This window comes from Octodon degus, unplaced genomic scaffold, assembly GCF_000260255.1.
Source record: "Octodon degus isolate 3935 unplaced genomic scaffold, OctDeg1.0 scaffold00136, whole genome shotgun sequence".
Taxonomy (NCBI): Eukaryota; Metazoa; Chordata; class Mammalia; order Rodentia; family Octodontidae; genus Octodon; species Octodon degus.
In genome coordinates this window covers 1,239,655-1,255,237 of record NW_004524712.1, presented here as the reverse complement: position 1 = coordinate 1,255,237, position 15,583 = coordinate 1,239,655, and the positions used below count along the sequence as shown (strand labels likewise).

Genomic DNA, 15,583 nt, shown 5'->3' with positions numbered 1-15,583 from the left:
AAAAAAAAAAAAACAAAAAAAAAACTATTTTAAGTTGTATCTTTTTTGCTAATTTTTTTGTGGCAGTTCTTATTAATATTCAAGTTTCATATATTTTTCTTATACAGAAAAATATTTCTATGCCTTCACCATCTTTTAATTTTTTTAAAGTTATAGTAAAAACCAATAGAAAATATGTTACCTAAACCAATTTTAAATACACAGGTTAGTAGTGATAAAGAGATACTTACATTTTGCACTAGAAATATGGCTCAATGGAAGAATATCTACTTTTTTTTGTGGAACCAGGGGTTGAACTCAGGCCCTTGCGCTTGCCAGGGAAGCGCATATTCCACTGAGCCATCTCCCTGGCCCCAAGAATATCTACATTTTTGTAGAACAGATCTCCGGAACTTCTTCATCTTACAAATCTAGAACTCTGTGCCCATTGAACTGCTCTCTAGTTCCTCCTTCCCTGGCATTTGCTTTGTCAATGTATGCTTCTGTGTGTTTTTAAACTTTATTTTTCATTATCTCTTTCATTATGCTTTTTGTGTGCCTTTTATAAACAGCTGTTTTTATTTTTTTTAAAAAAATGAGAGTCTTTCAGTAGTGTTTGCATTTGCTGTAACTGTTATTTCACTTGGTTTTATATTTAAATGGTATTTTGTATTTTTCATTTTCCTTGCTTTGTTCTTTCCCAGTTTCCCCTTTTGTTTTCTTCCTTTACTTTTTTTCACTGTGCTAGTACAGAAGTTATTCATTCTGTTTCTATTGTTTGATATTTCCCTATGATTAAAAAAAAAAAAAAGCTTTTGCTTAGGTAAGTGCTGGGGCCAGGGTTCGATCCCTGGCACCACGTGCCGCGCCGGCCCTGCCCCGGGGTGCGCTGAGCTGGTGATGGAGCCCGGGCATGGTGGCACTGCTGTAATCCCAGCACTAGGGAGGCACAAATCAGGAGGATCACTATGAGTCTGAGCTGCATAGCGAGATCCTGCACCAAAAAAGAAAGCCAAACAAAAACATGTGTACATAGCTTAATAAAGCCTGATAGGTAGTCATTAACTCTCACGTCCTCCAGAGCAAAGTAATATCTGTGGGCTTCTTTGGCTTTGAGCTGTTCTTTCCTTTCTTCTGTGTGACTGTTGAGAAATGTTTTAATTCTTCCTTACTGGCTAACCCCTCAAAAAATTAGTCATTCCTATCATTACAGGAATCCCCATAGAAATTATTGGCTTATATCACGTCCCTTCCGTTCTTCCTGGTATCTCATGCCTCCTTCATTGGTTCATTTTCCTTCTGCCTGAAATACACCTCGGAATGGCTCTCTCAAAGGGATATCGAGCAGTCAGCTCCACGTCAGTCTTTGCATGTCCGAAAACATCTTCCTTTTACGCTTCCTCTTACGGGAGTCATACCTGCCCACCTGCAGTAGAATCCCCACAGAGATTTTGCTTTCGTCTCTGCTAGGGTAGCGTAAGTCTAGCACTTTCGGTCTAGTTTTCATGTTAGTGGATTTTAGTACCAACTTGGTAGTGTGATTAGAACCATAAGCTTGCCTAGGATTCAAAGTTAGGGTTCAAATTTCTTTTTTATTTTAGCATTTCTAAAAATGTATTTATTTATTTGTTACAGTGCCTGACTGAGCAGCTCAGAGTCATAGTAATTCTCCTATTTCAACCTCCCCAGTGCTGGGATTACAGGTGTGCCCCACCACGCCCGGTTTTGGTGGCCAGGACCAGCACTGCGTGCAGTGCAATGGTTCAAACCCAGGTCCTTACACTTGCCAGGCAGGTGCTTAGACTGCCAACCTATCTTCCCAGTCTGAGGATTCAAATTTCTTTTGGGTTAGTTTTTATTTAGTTAGTTTTTCACCCAACATCAGAAGCACTTGGGGAGCTTTGTTCAACTCCTTAGCAAATTTTTCAGACCCTTTTTCAAAAAGTAGGTCAGCCTTTGCAGCCTAGCATGATGCATTGTTTGCAGGCCCAGTTCTCTGCTTCGTGGGTCTGAGACCTTATCTGGCCCAGCCAGGACCACGTGGAGAGGAGAGATCCAGCGCCTGGACCCCTGGACCCCCATGAGCTCAGCTCCTGCTTACACGCAGATGGAGTTACCGTTCTGCTTAGAGAACTTGGGGGCTTTCCTTCATTGGTCTTTATACATTAAATGTTTAAATTCCATTTCCTTGCACATTTCTATGTGTTTACTCTTGTGTTGGGCACATCCACTGCTAACCCTGCCCAGCACCCTGATCAGAAGTTAGTGATCTTTCTGAACCTTCATGTGACCTCATTATTCCTGCACTTGACCTGCAGACTTGCTGGCACTACTTCCTTTATTTATTCAACAGATATTTACTGTGAGCCAGGGAGATAGCTCAGCGGTCTAAGGGCCTGACTGGCAAGCACAAGGACCAGAGTTCAATCCCCGATGCCCCAGAACCCCAAGTCGGCTGTGCTGGCCCTGAAACCAGGGGTGGTGACTCATGCCTGTAATCCCAGCATGGGGGAGGCTGAGACAGGAGGATGACTGTGAGTCAGAAATGCATAGTGAGATCTTGTATCAAATAAATATTAAAAATACTTTCTGCACATAATTTCTTGCTACAAACTGAGGAATACGTACCAGGATGAAGGAAGTACAAAACTTCTGTCCCCATGAGTTTATTGTGTTAGGGAAAGAGAAAACCGACAACAGCAAATGCATATAACATTCTAAGTCTAGGGGCAGCGGGTAGCTGGGTGGTGGAGGACTTGTCTGGTGTGCGGAAGACCTTGAGTTCAGCCACAGCCCCGCACAACGAAACACCCTCAGGCTCCTGCTGCACTTTGTTTATGGGAGTGTGGCGTGGACGCGGCGCACAGGTCAGCCTTCCCCAGCACCCCTCCAGCCTCAGTCAGAAGAGGTGTCTGCCTTTGCTCCTGGCTTGTTACGCACTGCTTTACAGGGGAGGCGTGGGATGTGTGTTGACTGAATAAGTGTTGAATTGTTTTCTGAGTAGTTGACATTTAAAGCATCCTTTTTCAGTAACCATGTAACAGACCTTCTCATAGATATTTTTTTCAGGGTATTTAAATTATCAAGGTAAAGAATACAGCAACAGGGGACCCAGGGAGATAGCTCAGTAGAATAAATGCTTGCCTGGCAAGCGCAGAGTCCTGAGTTCGATCCCCAGTACCTCAAAGAAAAAAAAGAATACAGCAACCTAAGGGAACAATTTGTTTAAGAGTCATCCCTGACATAGACAAGACAAATTGAGGAAGGCACTGTCGGGGCCCCCGTTGCCTGTGGTGAGTGGAAGGATGGCTCCCCAGAAGGTAACTGCAAGCCCTAGTGCATGCCTGTAACCCCAGCACTCAGGAGGCTGAGGCAGGAGGATCAGTGGGAGTTTGAGGCCAGCCTGGGCTACACAGTGAATTGAAAGCTAGTCTGAAGTAGCTAGAAAAACCCTGCCTCAAAAGAAGAAACAAAAAAGATCCCCCAAACAACATAGCAAGCCAAGAGATCAATCTGTATTCCAACTTCTGGAATCTGTGAATGTGGCCTTAATTGGCAAAAGAGTTCACAGGTACAATGAAGAATCTGGTGATAAGACCCTACCAGATTATCCTAGCAGACCGTAAGTCCAGTGAGAAATATCATTTTAATGGACAGAAAAGAATAAAAGAGAGACAGTGTCAGCCATGGAGGTAGAGATGGAGGCAGACTGAGTCTGAGTCTCAAGCCAACATGCCCCAGAAGCTGAGAGACCGGGAAAGGCCGCCCTCAACTTTTGGAAAGCTCGGCCCTACCGTGTCTCCATGTTGGACGTCTGGTGTCAAGAACAGGGAGAGAATGAGTGTCTGTTGTCGCAGGACACTAAGAGGAAACAGCCCGCACCCCTGGCAGGTGGGCTGCCCTGAGAGCTGCGATCCGGACATAGTGGTACCTTCCTCAGGACCGTCTTGCCGTGATTTCAGGAGCCATGTTTGAAAGTATTTAGCACATAATAAATGTCCAAATGTATTGGTGATTGTTCTTTCTCCACGTTAAGGACTGGGCATTTTCCTTTCGTGAATGAGAGCTCTGACAGCACAGTGAAAGTTCCTGTCCTGGGATTGCCTGGTGAGTCGAAGTCCACACTGTGAATTTAACTTGGGAGCTTCGGCTTCTGCTGTGGTGCTGCAGCTCCCAGCCCTGGCGCCTTCTAGCAGTCTCTGGTGAGGTTTTTGTACTAGGTGGAGCCCAGCTTCCCACTGTGGGCGGGGGGAAGAAGTCAAACTGGAACCCAGAGACCACAACGGAGCAGAGGGCAATTCTCAGAGCCCACCACACAGAAAGGCTCAGAGCCCTCAAGTTCTGATCCCTGCTCAGGGCTTCCAGGATGGGGCACTGCGGAGAGCCAAAGTCCTGTGAAGTGTGGGCTTTCTGTCCTTGTCCCAGGGCTGGGTGTGGGCACGGGTGGGACCCAAGCAGGAGAGCTCATGCTGCGCCTTCCCCAGGATGGCGGGCACGGTGCTGGGAGTGGGTGCCGGCGTGTTCATCCTAGCCCTGCTCTGGGTGCTGGTGCTGCTGCTGGGTGTGCTGCTGTCCAGAGCCTCCGGGATAGCTAGGTAAGGCGTTCTTTCCAGCTGGGAGTCCTGGTAAGAGCAATTAGCGTTGAAATTGCTGACGCTCATTAAACATTTAGAATTCAGAAGATCATTTTTGTAATTACTGGCAGTTTGAATGAGTTGCATTTTAACCTCTTATCATAAGCACTGACTGTGTTATTTATGCTCTGAGGCAGAGGTGGGAGGAGAAGGGAAGTGTATTTTTTAGTTCTTACTGTGGAGGAGAAGGGGGGAGACAAGAGATGAACAAGAAAATATGCTTTCCCTGCCTACTGAATTTCTCGCAGTTGTATGTGGGAGATTTTCTTAATTGTTTAGATTTATGGTGTACAGGCTTGGTCCAGTCCCTGCAGCTGTATACCTGGGCCAGGCGAAAGTACGGAAGCGTCCTGTGGGTTGGATCTGCCCTTTATCTCAGGACTGGCTTTACAGAGCAGAACACAGTTAAGCCATAAACTGACCGTGAAAGTGTGGCACAGTGTACTCGGGTAAGGCGGAGAAGCAGAGTTACAGCATTTACTCAAGTGTTCTGGGCCTAAAAGAGCAATGTGGACATGTGGAGGGGCTGCTTTTCTGGATTGTGACTTTATGCAGAAACAGAAAAACAGTGAAATCCCTTTGCAAGAATCTGGAAGCCCTCAACTGGTGCCTGCCAGGGAGGAGCGGAGTTGGAGTGGAGGCCGCCGTGGGTAGTGGGCCTCTGGACATTGGTGCGGGACCGAGCGTAGAGTGCCAGCCCCAGAGAGGAGCCAGGCCGGCCCTAGCTGAGCAGTGAAGAAACGGCTCCCGGTGCTCTTACTGCTTGTCTTTCCGACCCCAGGTTCTCAGTCGTTTTTGTCTTCCTCACTGCTGTGATCATCACAGCAGTTCTGCTGTTCTTCCCCCGAGCAAGTGAATTTCCAGCCCCAGGAGTGGAAATGAAGGTAAGGCTGTTGGTTTAATCGTGTGCTTTTGGGTCTGAGTCTCCATTCCGCCCTCCAGCTCGGGCTGTGTTAGAATTACAATGTTCAGGTCCAGGGAGACAGCTCTGCTGCATAAGCACCTGCCTGGCAAGCGCAAGGTCCCAAGGTAGATCTCCTGTTCCACAAAAAAAAAGAAAGAAAAAAGAATTGTAACTTTCAGACAGTGGTGGGGAAAGCTCAGAGGGTGTTTTAAGCTCCTCCTCCCGTCACCCAAGGAAGCAAGCTTGTAACTTCCACCTGCACTGCCACAGTCAGTGGCTTGTGTGACTTCGTCTCATCTTCAACTACATCAGGTTAATAATGATGTGTCGAAAGGTTGTCCCTTACTATGAGGACAGAGAAAGAGAAAATGACCTGGGAATGGGAACAGACCTGCTCCTGAAGTGAGGAGTTCCCATTCCTGTGGCCTTGGCCGCGAGCTCAGACCCTGGGCCGAGCCTCAGACTCCCCTTAGCCTAGCCACGTGCCTTTCCATTTCCCCGGATGTACTTTTCCATTTCTGATGTGGAGAGAATTGCTTCCATGGATAAGAGAAGCAGAGAGACAGCATCTCTATGGAGAGCAGAAGGTGAAGGTACACATAGGTTGAGCCAGGCGTGGTAATGCACACCTGTAATCCTAGCCCCGCGGGAGACTGACTCAGGAGGATCACAAGGTAGTGGCCAGCCCGAGCAACCTAGGGAGACCCTCAAAATACAGAAATTGTTTAAAGGGCTGGGGCTAGAGCTCAGTGGTAGAGCACCCCCAGGTTCAATCCTCAAAAAGGAAAATAAAAGCCACAGATCAGTGGTGGCAGGCCTATGGCATGCGGGCTGTTTGTATCACTGAAAGCTCTAAAAGGTTCGCCACCGCTGCTATAGATGGACTCGGTGCTAGCAACTCCTCAGTCCTCGTGACCAGATCTGCTAGCTTTCTCCTCTGTGAGTTTTTATCACCTCTCATCATCCTTCTCTGGAGATGCCACCTCTCCTGACGTGGTGCTCTGGCTTCACCGGGCATGGCCGGCCTCAAACCCATAGGGTATGGATGCAGGTTCTGACCTCTTCTGTTCTGTTACACCCTCTCATAGCCTCTTTCCTCTCCACTTCCATTTTCATTTCGTTTTTGGGGGTTTTTTTTTTGGTGGTGGTACGAGGATTGAACTCAGGATGTTGCACTTGCCAGGCAGGCACTTATGCCACTGAGCTATATCCCCAGCCCTCAACTTCCATTTTAGTGTTTAGGTAGAATGATGATGACAGCTGGCCTTTCTTAAAGGACTGCTGTATGCTGGCTTCTGGGATAAACACATTTGTATTATCCCATTTAAACAGAGCACAGCCCCTAGTAGTATCACGTAGGAACTTTAATCTTCCCCATTTTAAAGGTAAGAATAGTGAGGCTGTACGAGATTGAGGTAACCTGACCAAGGTCATGCATATACATAAAGACGCAGCAAGGATTCAAGCTGGGCCTGTCTTAAAACAATCCTCATTGTTTAGGGGCTCAACAGAATAGCAAGGGCCACCCCAGAGGATGCATGGGTTTGATACTAGAGAGCTATTTGCGAAATACTATAACCTTTAGACTAGCATAGACACACACTTCCAACTCTACCTAGGGACTAAAACGTGAAAAAAAGGAAGGAAATTAGCTCTGAAAACTCAAGGAAAAAGATGCCACGTGAAGTCAAGGAATTATTTCCTTGGGTGTTGCTTGGTTGTTTGCATCTGGCGACCACTTATCAGATGTGTTCAATTCCGGAGTAAATTCCCACCTCAGTGTCCTTGTCCTTCCATTAAGGTGAGAAAGTAACGCCAGCTGTGTATTTCCACACTGAGTAGCTGTGGCCAGGAGGATGGCACCAAGCAAGCATGGTTCTGAAATTAAGCTCTATTCTCCATCATGAGTTTCAGACTCCAGAGAAAATTGAATTTGAGCAAAATACATCTGTCAGCATGGCCACAGAATTGGAGTCCTCGTTTTCAAGTTTTGAAAGCTGGCCCCTGCAGCAGCCCAGCTCAATACTGTTATCAATAATACATGACCTGGGCCTTCTGCACCCGAGGCCTGCTAATTGGCTAATTAAAAAGTGAAACAGTTGAACGAACAAACATGTAGCTCACCAGAGACTTGTTCAGTGCTGGAGCCAAGGTCAAAGTTACATTAAAGCCTTTACATCAAACTGGCCTTAGCTGGAAGTGAATGGCGGGAGAATCTCGGGAGTAGCTGGGCTGTCTGCAGCTGTCTTAGAGTCTGCCTGGCTCAGCGATGCTGTCAGGGCTTGGTGTGATGGCGCTTTGTCTGTTCCCACTGTATTAGTTTTCTGTTGCTGCAGTAACAAATGACTGTGGGGGCCTCACAGTTCTGCAGAAGTCTACGCCATGTCTCACTGGTCTAAAATCAAGGGGCCGGCAAGGGTGGCATTCCTTCTCAAGGTCCTGGGGAAACTGCTTCTTCTCCCTTCCAGCTGCTAGAGTCTCTAGCTGCCCCTGGTCCTTGGCTCATGTCCCTCCTCCGGCTTCCAAGCCAGCAATGCCACATCTCTCTGCTCAGACTTCCATCTCCAACTTGTAAAGACCCTTGTGGTGACACTGGTTCCACCCATGTCAGGTAGGATCAGGTAGTCCAGGCTGACTTTGTTATTTTATGAATGGCTAATTAGTAACTTTAATCCCCTGTTGGCATGTAATCTAATCTAGTCTTGGTTTCGAGGGACTGGAATGTGGACGTGTGGAGGCCCTTATTCTGTGATGGTCACCTCTCAGTTATTTTGGATTCTCTTCTGGCTTCCCGGTCTTCAAAGCTTCTGTAAAGTCAGTGCACACTGCCACTTGGCTTGTGCTGCTGCCCCATTAGGTCTGTATAGTCAGTGTGTTTTCCTGACTAAACTGCAGCACCGCCATGTGGCGCTGGGGAGGGCGGAGTCTGGGCAGTGAGCGGCACAGCAGTGGCTAGAGGCACCACTGGTTACGTGCTCTTGTCAGCAAAGATGAGCAGGACTAGGGCATCAGGTATGACTGGGGCGAATTCCTTATCCTTTTAAGTATTTTAGGCCCTCAGGCAAATGGCCTCTGTTAGGTGCTGGGTTCAGAACTCTTCTGATGACAGTTATAAAGAGACACCATCTCATTTTGAAAACAAACTCTTAATAGCAATGAGTTGGGTCCTGTGTACGCAGGGTTTATTATATTATTGTGTTTTAGTGTACGTTTATGAAGTTTCCTAGGACCAAGCAAGCATCATATTAACTCTTTCAGAACATGGAAAGAACTCCAGGAACTTGAGAACCACCAAAAAAGCATTTGTGAACCACCTAAATTGAGTTATTCTTTCCCTGTATTTTTTTTTTAAATATATTTGGCTGGTACAGGGTCTCACTATGCAGCTCGAACTCGTTGTGATCCTCCTGCTTTCAGCCTCTCCAGTGTAGGGATTAGAGGTGTGCGCTACTATGCTCGGACTCGAGGTGGCTGAGCTGCCCTGGGGGTGGGGCTGGCAAGGCATGTGGTGCCAGGGATTGAGCCACAGTCCCTGTGCTTGCCTAAGCTTGCCTAAGCAGGCACTTTAGTCCACTGAGGTGTTTGTTAATCCTTTTTTTTTTTTTTTTTCCCTGTACTGGGGATTGAACTCAGGACCTTGCACTTGCCAGGCAAGTGCTTATTCTACTGAGCTATCTCCCTGGCCCCTTATTAATCCTTTATATCTCCTACTTAAGCAGTTGCAGGGAAAAAGTCTTTTATCTATTTGCAGAGGAGGCTTAGGGTGGGATGTTACTGGATGTTACACCTAAGAATGAACACTTTCAGCAGTTCATCACCGATTTCAGATGGACACAGCCTGGATGCGGATGTGACAGAGATTTCACTTTGACATCTTCTCTCCCCAGATTGTGGACACCTTTTTCATTGGGCGCTATGTCCTGCTGGCTTTCCTCAGCGCTGTCTTCCTTGGAAGCCTCTTCTTGGTTCTAATGTATCACGTCCTGGAGCCGGTCTGTGCCAAACCCCTGCGGTCCTACTAAGCATGTTTGGGAAACAGAGCCCCGTGGCCTCCTGTCCTTCACGCGGATGCCACTGATGAGCAGAAAGTCGCCTTCAGAGCCTTTGTCTTACAGCCTTCATGTCTTAGGAGTAAAGGACATCATTCCCTAACAGCCCTACAGACTCCAAGAACAGGGTCGCAAAATAGTCTGTGGGGACAGAGTCTCCCCCACTCGAGAGAGTGCTGCTGTCATCTTGCTAGCTGTGTGGCAGGGATTTCACATTTGGAAAGGGAAAGAATCACCTGCCTAGCGCAGATTTGCAGTAGTTATTAGTAAGTGGATTTGGGGGTATGTAGGCTTCCGCACTCCAGTAGAAGAATCTGGAGCTTTTTGATAACACAATATGAAAAATTATTTTTTGGTTTTTGGTACTGAAAAACCCATGGCCTTCACATTGAGCTATGCACCCTGCTCTGTTTTTATTTTATTTTATTTTTTTGAATTTTATTTTATTTTTGAGACCAAGCTTGCTAAATTGCCCAGGTAGGACTTGAACTTGCTATTCCCCTGCCTCAGCCTCCCAAGTACTAGGAATATGGGAGTGTGTGTGAAGGTTGGACTTACTTAGGAAGGAATGATACTCAACTTTTTCCTATTTTATAATAGGATCTATAAGAAATAAATTGCTGTAAAAATCAAACTTGAAAGAAATCAGCATACTGCTGGCATATAAGTGTGTCCTTAATCTTTCCAACTTGTTCACTTGATTCTGAATTTTAAGCCAGGAGACCCATTTTCAGATAGCTCTGGGAGTCTGGATAACATTTCTGTTGTGGAGTGTACAAGAGCCCCTTCACTTAGGGACAGATTTTGCTGAGCTTGGAAGATTAGACAGGTGTCAGAGTCTAATGTTGCGAATGTATATCCCTAACTAGCTTTGGAGGAAGAGCTACAAAATAAGAGATCCCAACCCAAGAAGGATTCCTGTGGTAATTAAGTGAGGCACACAGAGGCCACAGGTCCTGGAAGAAACTCCAGAGATTTACAGCAGCAAGACAGACACCCACCACTCACACCTGTAATCCCCAAGCAATCTTGAAATATAAAAATACATTTGGGAAAGCTGTGGCTAAGAGTTTGACCTGAAAATCAGCTCTTGGTTGTTGTTCATTACAGAAGAGGGAAGTGGCTACCATTATCTTTATAGAGTTCCATGGAATTATATGCAGAATGGTCAACAAGAACATCTAAGTAAGCCTTTCAAATTAGCACATGAAAATGACTTTTGCATTTGAGTATCTTCTCTTTTTGAGTGCAAGAGGTTGGTCTGTGCGCTGGGATCAGAACGATCCAGGCAAAGGCCCAGAGCTCACCAGTGTCCCGTGTGAGTCCACATCAGGAGGCTGACAGGTCTCCACTGGAGGCTGAAGGTCGACACCAGAGGCTGAAGAGTCTGCACTGAAAGCCAGGAAACACCATGCAAGGTGAAAGCGAAGACTGGAGCTCCTGAGAGACAGAAGCCATCCTTCCTTCTTCTTTCCCTTTTATACTGTTCTAGCAATAGTGCTCCCTGGGCGGGCCTCCCAAACCTAGAACGGTACTGCACCAACTTAGTTGTGGTTTTTTTTTGTTTTTTTTTTTTGGTAGAACTGGGGATTGAACTCAGGACCTTGTGCTTACCAGGCAAGCATTTATTCTACTGAGCTATCTCCCCGGCCCCTAGTTGTGTGTTATATACATAAAATGGCACAACCAACCAGCTAACCATCTACCCCCTAAGCTCTGTAGAACTTTGAGAGCTTGAGGGAGATTAAGGCTGCTTCTTGCTCTGTCCTGGACCCTGTTGTCAGGGTAGAGTGCTCCCCAGGCCTGCCTCCCTTGCACGGTTCAGCCTAAGTGACAAGAGGGTAAGAGCTGGTGACCAATAAGAGTCCTGGGTTGGCGCAGGTCAGGTGGAGCTGTCTCTCCGGTTTTAAACTGTCTTCAGTTTGGAAAAACTGCAGAGAATGCTTTATTCAGAAAATCTTAAATCATTTTCTTCCCAGCTTTTTTTTTTTTTTTTTTTCCAGAACTGGGGATTAAATTCAGGCCCTTGTTCTTGCCTGTGAAGCACTTATTCTACTGAGCCATCTCCCCGGCCCCTCTTCCCAGTTTTTTAAAAAAGTTTTTATCTTTTTAATTTATTAGCGCATATTTGCCATACATAATGCTCACATTCATAGGGAATTTGCACCTGTATATAATGCCTTAGTTTTTCCCATTCCCCTCCCATTTACAAAAGCTTTGTTTCCTTTTCTTTGCTTTCCATTTTTATGTATTTGATAGAGTCTCACTATGCAGCTTGGACACAAAGTGGTCCTCCTGTTTTCAGCCTCCCCAGAGCTGGGTTTACAGGCATGGCCACCACGCCCAGACGCTGTCGCTGGCTCCTCGTGCTTGGGGTGAGGCCAGCATGGCATGCGGGACCAGGGATCAAAGACTGCTTATACTGCTGGGCTGTCTCTTGGGGGGCCCCCATTGTCCTTTGTTTTAATCTCTTTTCCTTTGTCCCTCCCCGCTCTTTTGTTCCCTTTCCCACTTGAACATTTTCTTCCTACTTCCCAGTAACTGTCCTCTATTTTGCTTCTTATTTACCTCTTGAGTTTCTTACATGAGAGAAACAATGCAATATTTCAACTGGTATGTGTGATTTATTTCACTTAAAATTATGGTCTGAGTGCTTCCATTTATTAAAAGAAATCATTTCCTAACCTGGCCAAGGGCTTCTAGGTGAGAGAACAACCATCACTCCATGTTTATCAAAACGGGGTAAGAACTCCAACCATGGTGGGTGCGGGTTCATGGTTTTTGCACCTTGCACGCGCACTGAAGCTTCGGGACGTCTAGGCCTAGGCTCTGCAGACGTGGGGCCCACTGCAGTGTACACTCTAAAGGGGTCATTGCACTTTCTGAGAGACTTGCTGAAAAATCAGCTCTGGGAAAGCTCTTGTAGGTTCCTGAGCATGAATACATCTTTTTTTATTTCTCCAAAAAGGTGTCTTAAGTATTGAATAATAGCAGAGAGGTCTTGGGTGATGGTTCACATGGAGAAAGATGTACTAATGTTGGAAAAACCAAATTCCTTGTCAAACACTAGTATCTAATGTAGTTTTTAAACCTCATGTGACTGACAGAACACGTCTTTAAGCAAAAACTGTACTTTGTACAGTGTATTTCAATAAGTCCTGCCTTCTCTGGTTCCCAGATCTGTAATTACCAGCTGTGATGAAATGAATTATTTTGTCATGTGTCTCCAGGTAATCACGAGTGACCCTGGAGCAACCCCCAGGGGGCTGGCCCCCGAAGCGCAGCGCTGCGCGTGCAGCGTTTATTTCAGAGACTTGGACACAGGTTGCATCTGCAGTGAGCGCCTGAGCTGGCGCCCATGTGCTGGCCTCCCTGGAGACGGGGCTTGGGTGGATGGTGTTTCCTTGACCATGCTGTGGTGAGTTGGCTTCAGAGTAGGTTGTGCTGTTCCCTATCCAGAGACGCGATCCTCACTGTTGAGCATTTGGGAGGGAGAGTAAATCCACGCTCCTCTATGTGTAAAGAGTTTCTTTCGTAGCCTTCCAAACTCATCTCCTGACAAACTAAATCAAAGGACACAACTTAAACCCCAAACTCTAGAGACGTCTGATCCTTCAGGTGGTGCTCTGTGTTATGTTCTAGAAGTTTCTTGAGCCAACAAAACACTTGGCAATTCCTTGATTAATTCCTTAAATTTCTCATGTATAACGCTCCCTTTTTGATGCAAGGTATCTGATTTTTAAGGTGCAAAACGTATCATAGGTATTGTATGACTTTTAGACACCAGGGAATGCCCAGCACTCACGTACACCTGAAACACGTCAGCGTCACCTGCCTGTCAGGCACGGAGCAGTGGTCCTGCTGGATCATCCGGTCACTGGGCCAGCCTGCCAGCCTGTCTTCCTAACTCCGTCTCAGGATGAAGACATCCCAGTTACCTTAAAATCTTTATTCTAGCCAAGTAATCTGTTTCTTGTTCTGACGAGACATAACTTACTGACTCTCCTTGCTACTGCAACTGAAGCATTTGTTTTATTCTCAGTGTAAAAAGAAACCTGCCATCATTGTTACAGAGGAGACACAGAAAGAGGCAAAGGCATTTTAAAAATAGGTGGCAGTGGCACTCAAAATGTGACATTAGCCCCGTCTCCCAAATGGACCCCTAATGTCTCGTTTCTTGGTTCACAGATGATTTTTAGCTTTCAGACAACTCATCTGTTCATTGGCCAGTGCTGAGTACCTGCCCATTTCCCTAATTTATATCCACAAGCTGGAAAAGAGTTCTTTACTTCTAATGAACATTGATAGTATGAATAACCAACGTTTTATTTTAACTCCTTAGCTTAAACCTTTGAGTGTTAGCTGTGGTTATATAGAAGGACGCTTCCAGATGTGGGAGTCAACTGTATGGAAAAATAAAAACTGCACAGAAAGGAGACTGGAAGAGTGTGGATTATTCTCACAGGAACATAAGAGCAGTATTGGAAAGGATTTTAAAGCTCATAGCATTCAACCTTTAATCTCTAGATGCTTCAATGCCAGGATCACAGCTTTTGTTACATTTAGCAAACACGAGGCATTTTCGTTACTACGTAAGGGTCCTGTCCTCAGGCATCTTCCCCTGCATCCCCACTTCACACGGGGGAGGCCCAGACGGTGAGCTGGGTGCTGAGAGCGCTCTGCGAGGGGGCGAAGGGCTGGGATTTGCTGGTGGCAGATTGGCTCCTCGTCTACTCCTTCCTCATACTATGTGGCTATGTAAGACGGACACGGGACAAGAAAGGACCGGGATCAGGCAGCGCGCATCCGCTTGCCAGAGACACCAAGGAGAAGCAGCGGAGTCTGGCAGAAAATCCAGTCTTAGCAGTTGGGCGTTAAGAGTCTGGGGCAAAGGAGTTAAAGGACAAGTGGCCCGGTAGGGGCAACTTCTCTGATGAGGCCTGTGTCTCTGCTGTATTAGACTTGGGCCTCCCCTTGTTGATAAACACCAAGCAATTGGGCAGCCACGGGAGTAGAGTCAGTTTTCCAGAATGAACGATGCCGTGCTTATGTGTTACATGGCTGTCCCCTCCCTTTGTTTTTAAGCTTTGGGGATTTCATTGCTTTCTTATCTTTAAATCGATCCTCTCCTGGTTTTACCTTGAGTATAGGTATTAGCCTCCCATTGCTGTTTTAACAGATAATCAAATCTGTAGTGATTTAGAGTAACACAAATTTATCATGTTCTGGAGATCAAACATTAGAAGTAGGTTTTATGCGACTAGAGACAAGTCTCAGAGACTCTAGGGCCCACTCTACTCCTTGCCTTTTCCAGCAGGTAGAAGACATTCACGCTTCCGGCTGGTGCAGTGCAGCATCTTCCAGCCTAAGGCCCTCCTGCCTTGCCCTGTGGTTCTACTGGGTCCCCCTGACAAAGCAGGGCATCTCCCCATCTCAAGATCCTTCACTTCTGCCAAGTCTCATTTGCCATGTAAAGTTGCCTATCTGGTGGGGGGCCTAGGCTGTGGATAGGGCGGGGCACATTCTGCCTGCCACAGCAGGAGACCTATGCCCTCCAGCCCCACCCACCATCTTCCTGTCCCCACAGCTTTAGGTGCGCTGTGTCTGTTCCTTTACCCACCTCTCACAGTTTCCTCCAACAACTGTCCCGGGCCCCAGACCACCCGCCCCAGGCGGCCCAGAGTTCCTGCCTCCCAAGCTCAGCTTTATCAAGGGCTTCTTTCCCATTCTTTCCATTGCTTCTAGCCTCCTCCTCCTCCCCCAGCCCCCCTTTACCCCTCCACCAGCCCAACCTCCCAGCGGATCTCTAAAGGAGAAACGCAAAGAGTTATTGCTTTTTAATTACAAGTGCTATTGTAGCATCTATAAGGAAGAACATTTTAAGCTTAATTGAGACCAAATGTGAAGTTAAATTAAATGAATAACTAATTAACGTAATGCTCGTGCATTAGCCCCGTGTGAGTGCAGAGGCCCAGAGAGAAGGCAGGTAGCAGGCCCCTGGTGAACACGCAGTGCCC

At 46.6% G+C, this 15,583-nt stretch overlaps 1 protein-coding gene across 3 annotated transcripts in view; it reads left to right on the top strand.

Annotated features, from left to right (window-relative positions):
• The window catches only part of Tmem218 (transmembrane protein 218), a 20,159-nt gene extending 10,193 nt beyond the window's left edge, over window positions 1–9,966 (top strand). For all 3 annotated transcript variants that reach the window (XM_023701491.1, XM_004641384.2, XM_023701492.1), the window contains exons 2-5: window positions 4,016–4,086; window positions 4,464–4,574; window positions 5,395–5,497; window positions 9,405–9,966. In XM_023701491.1, the coding sequence (XP_023557259.1) occupies window positions 4,465–4,574; window positions 5,395–5,497; window positions 9,405–9,539 (348 nt within the window). In that variant the 5' untranslated portion in view covers window positions 4,016–4,086; window position 4,464 and the 3' untranslated portion in view covers window positions 9,540–9,966. The remainder of the gene's footprint in view (window positions 1–4,015; window positions 4,087–4,463; window positions 4,575–5,394; window positions 5,498–9,404) is intronic.
• The last annotated feature ends 5,617 nt before the right edge of the window (window positions 9,967–15,583 follow it).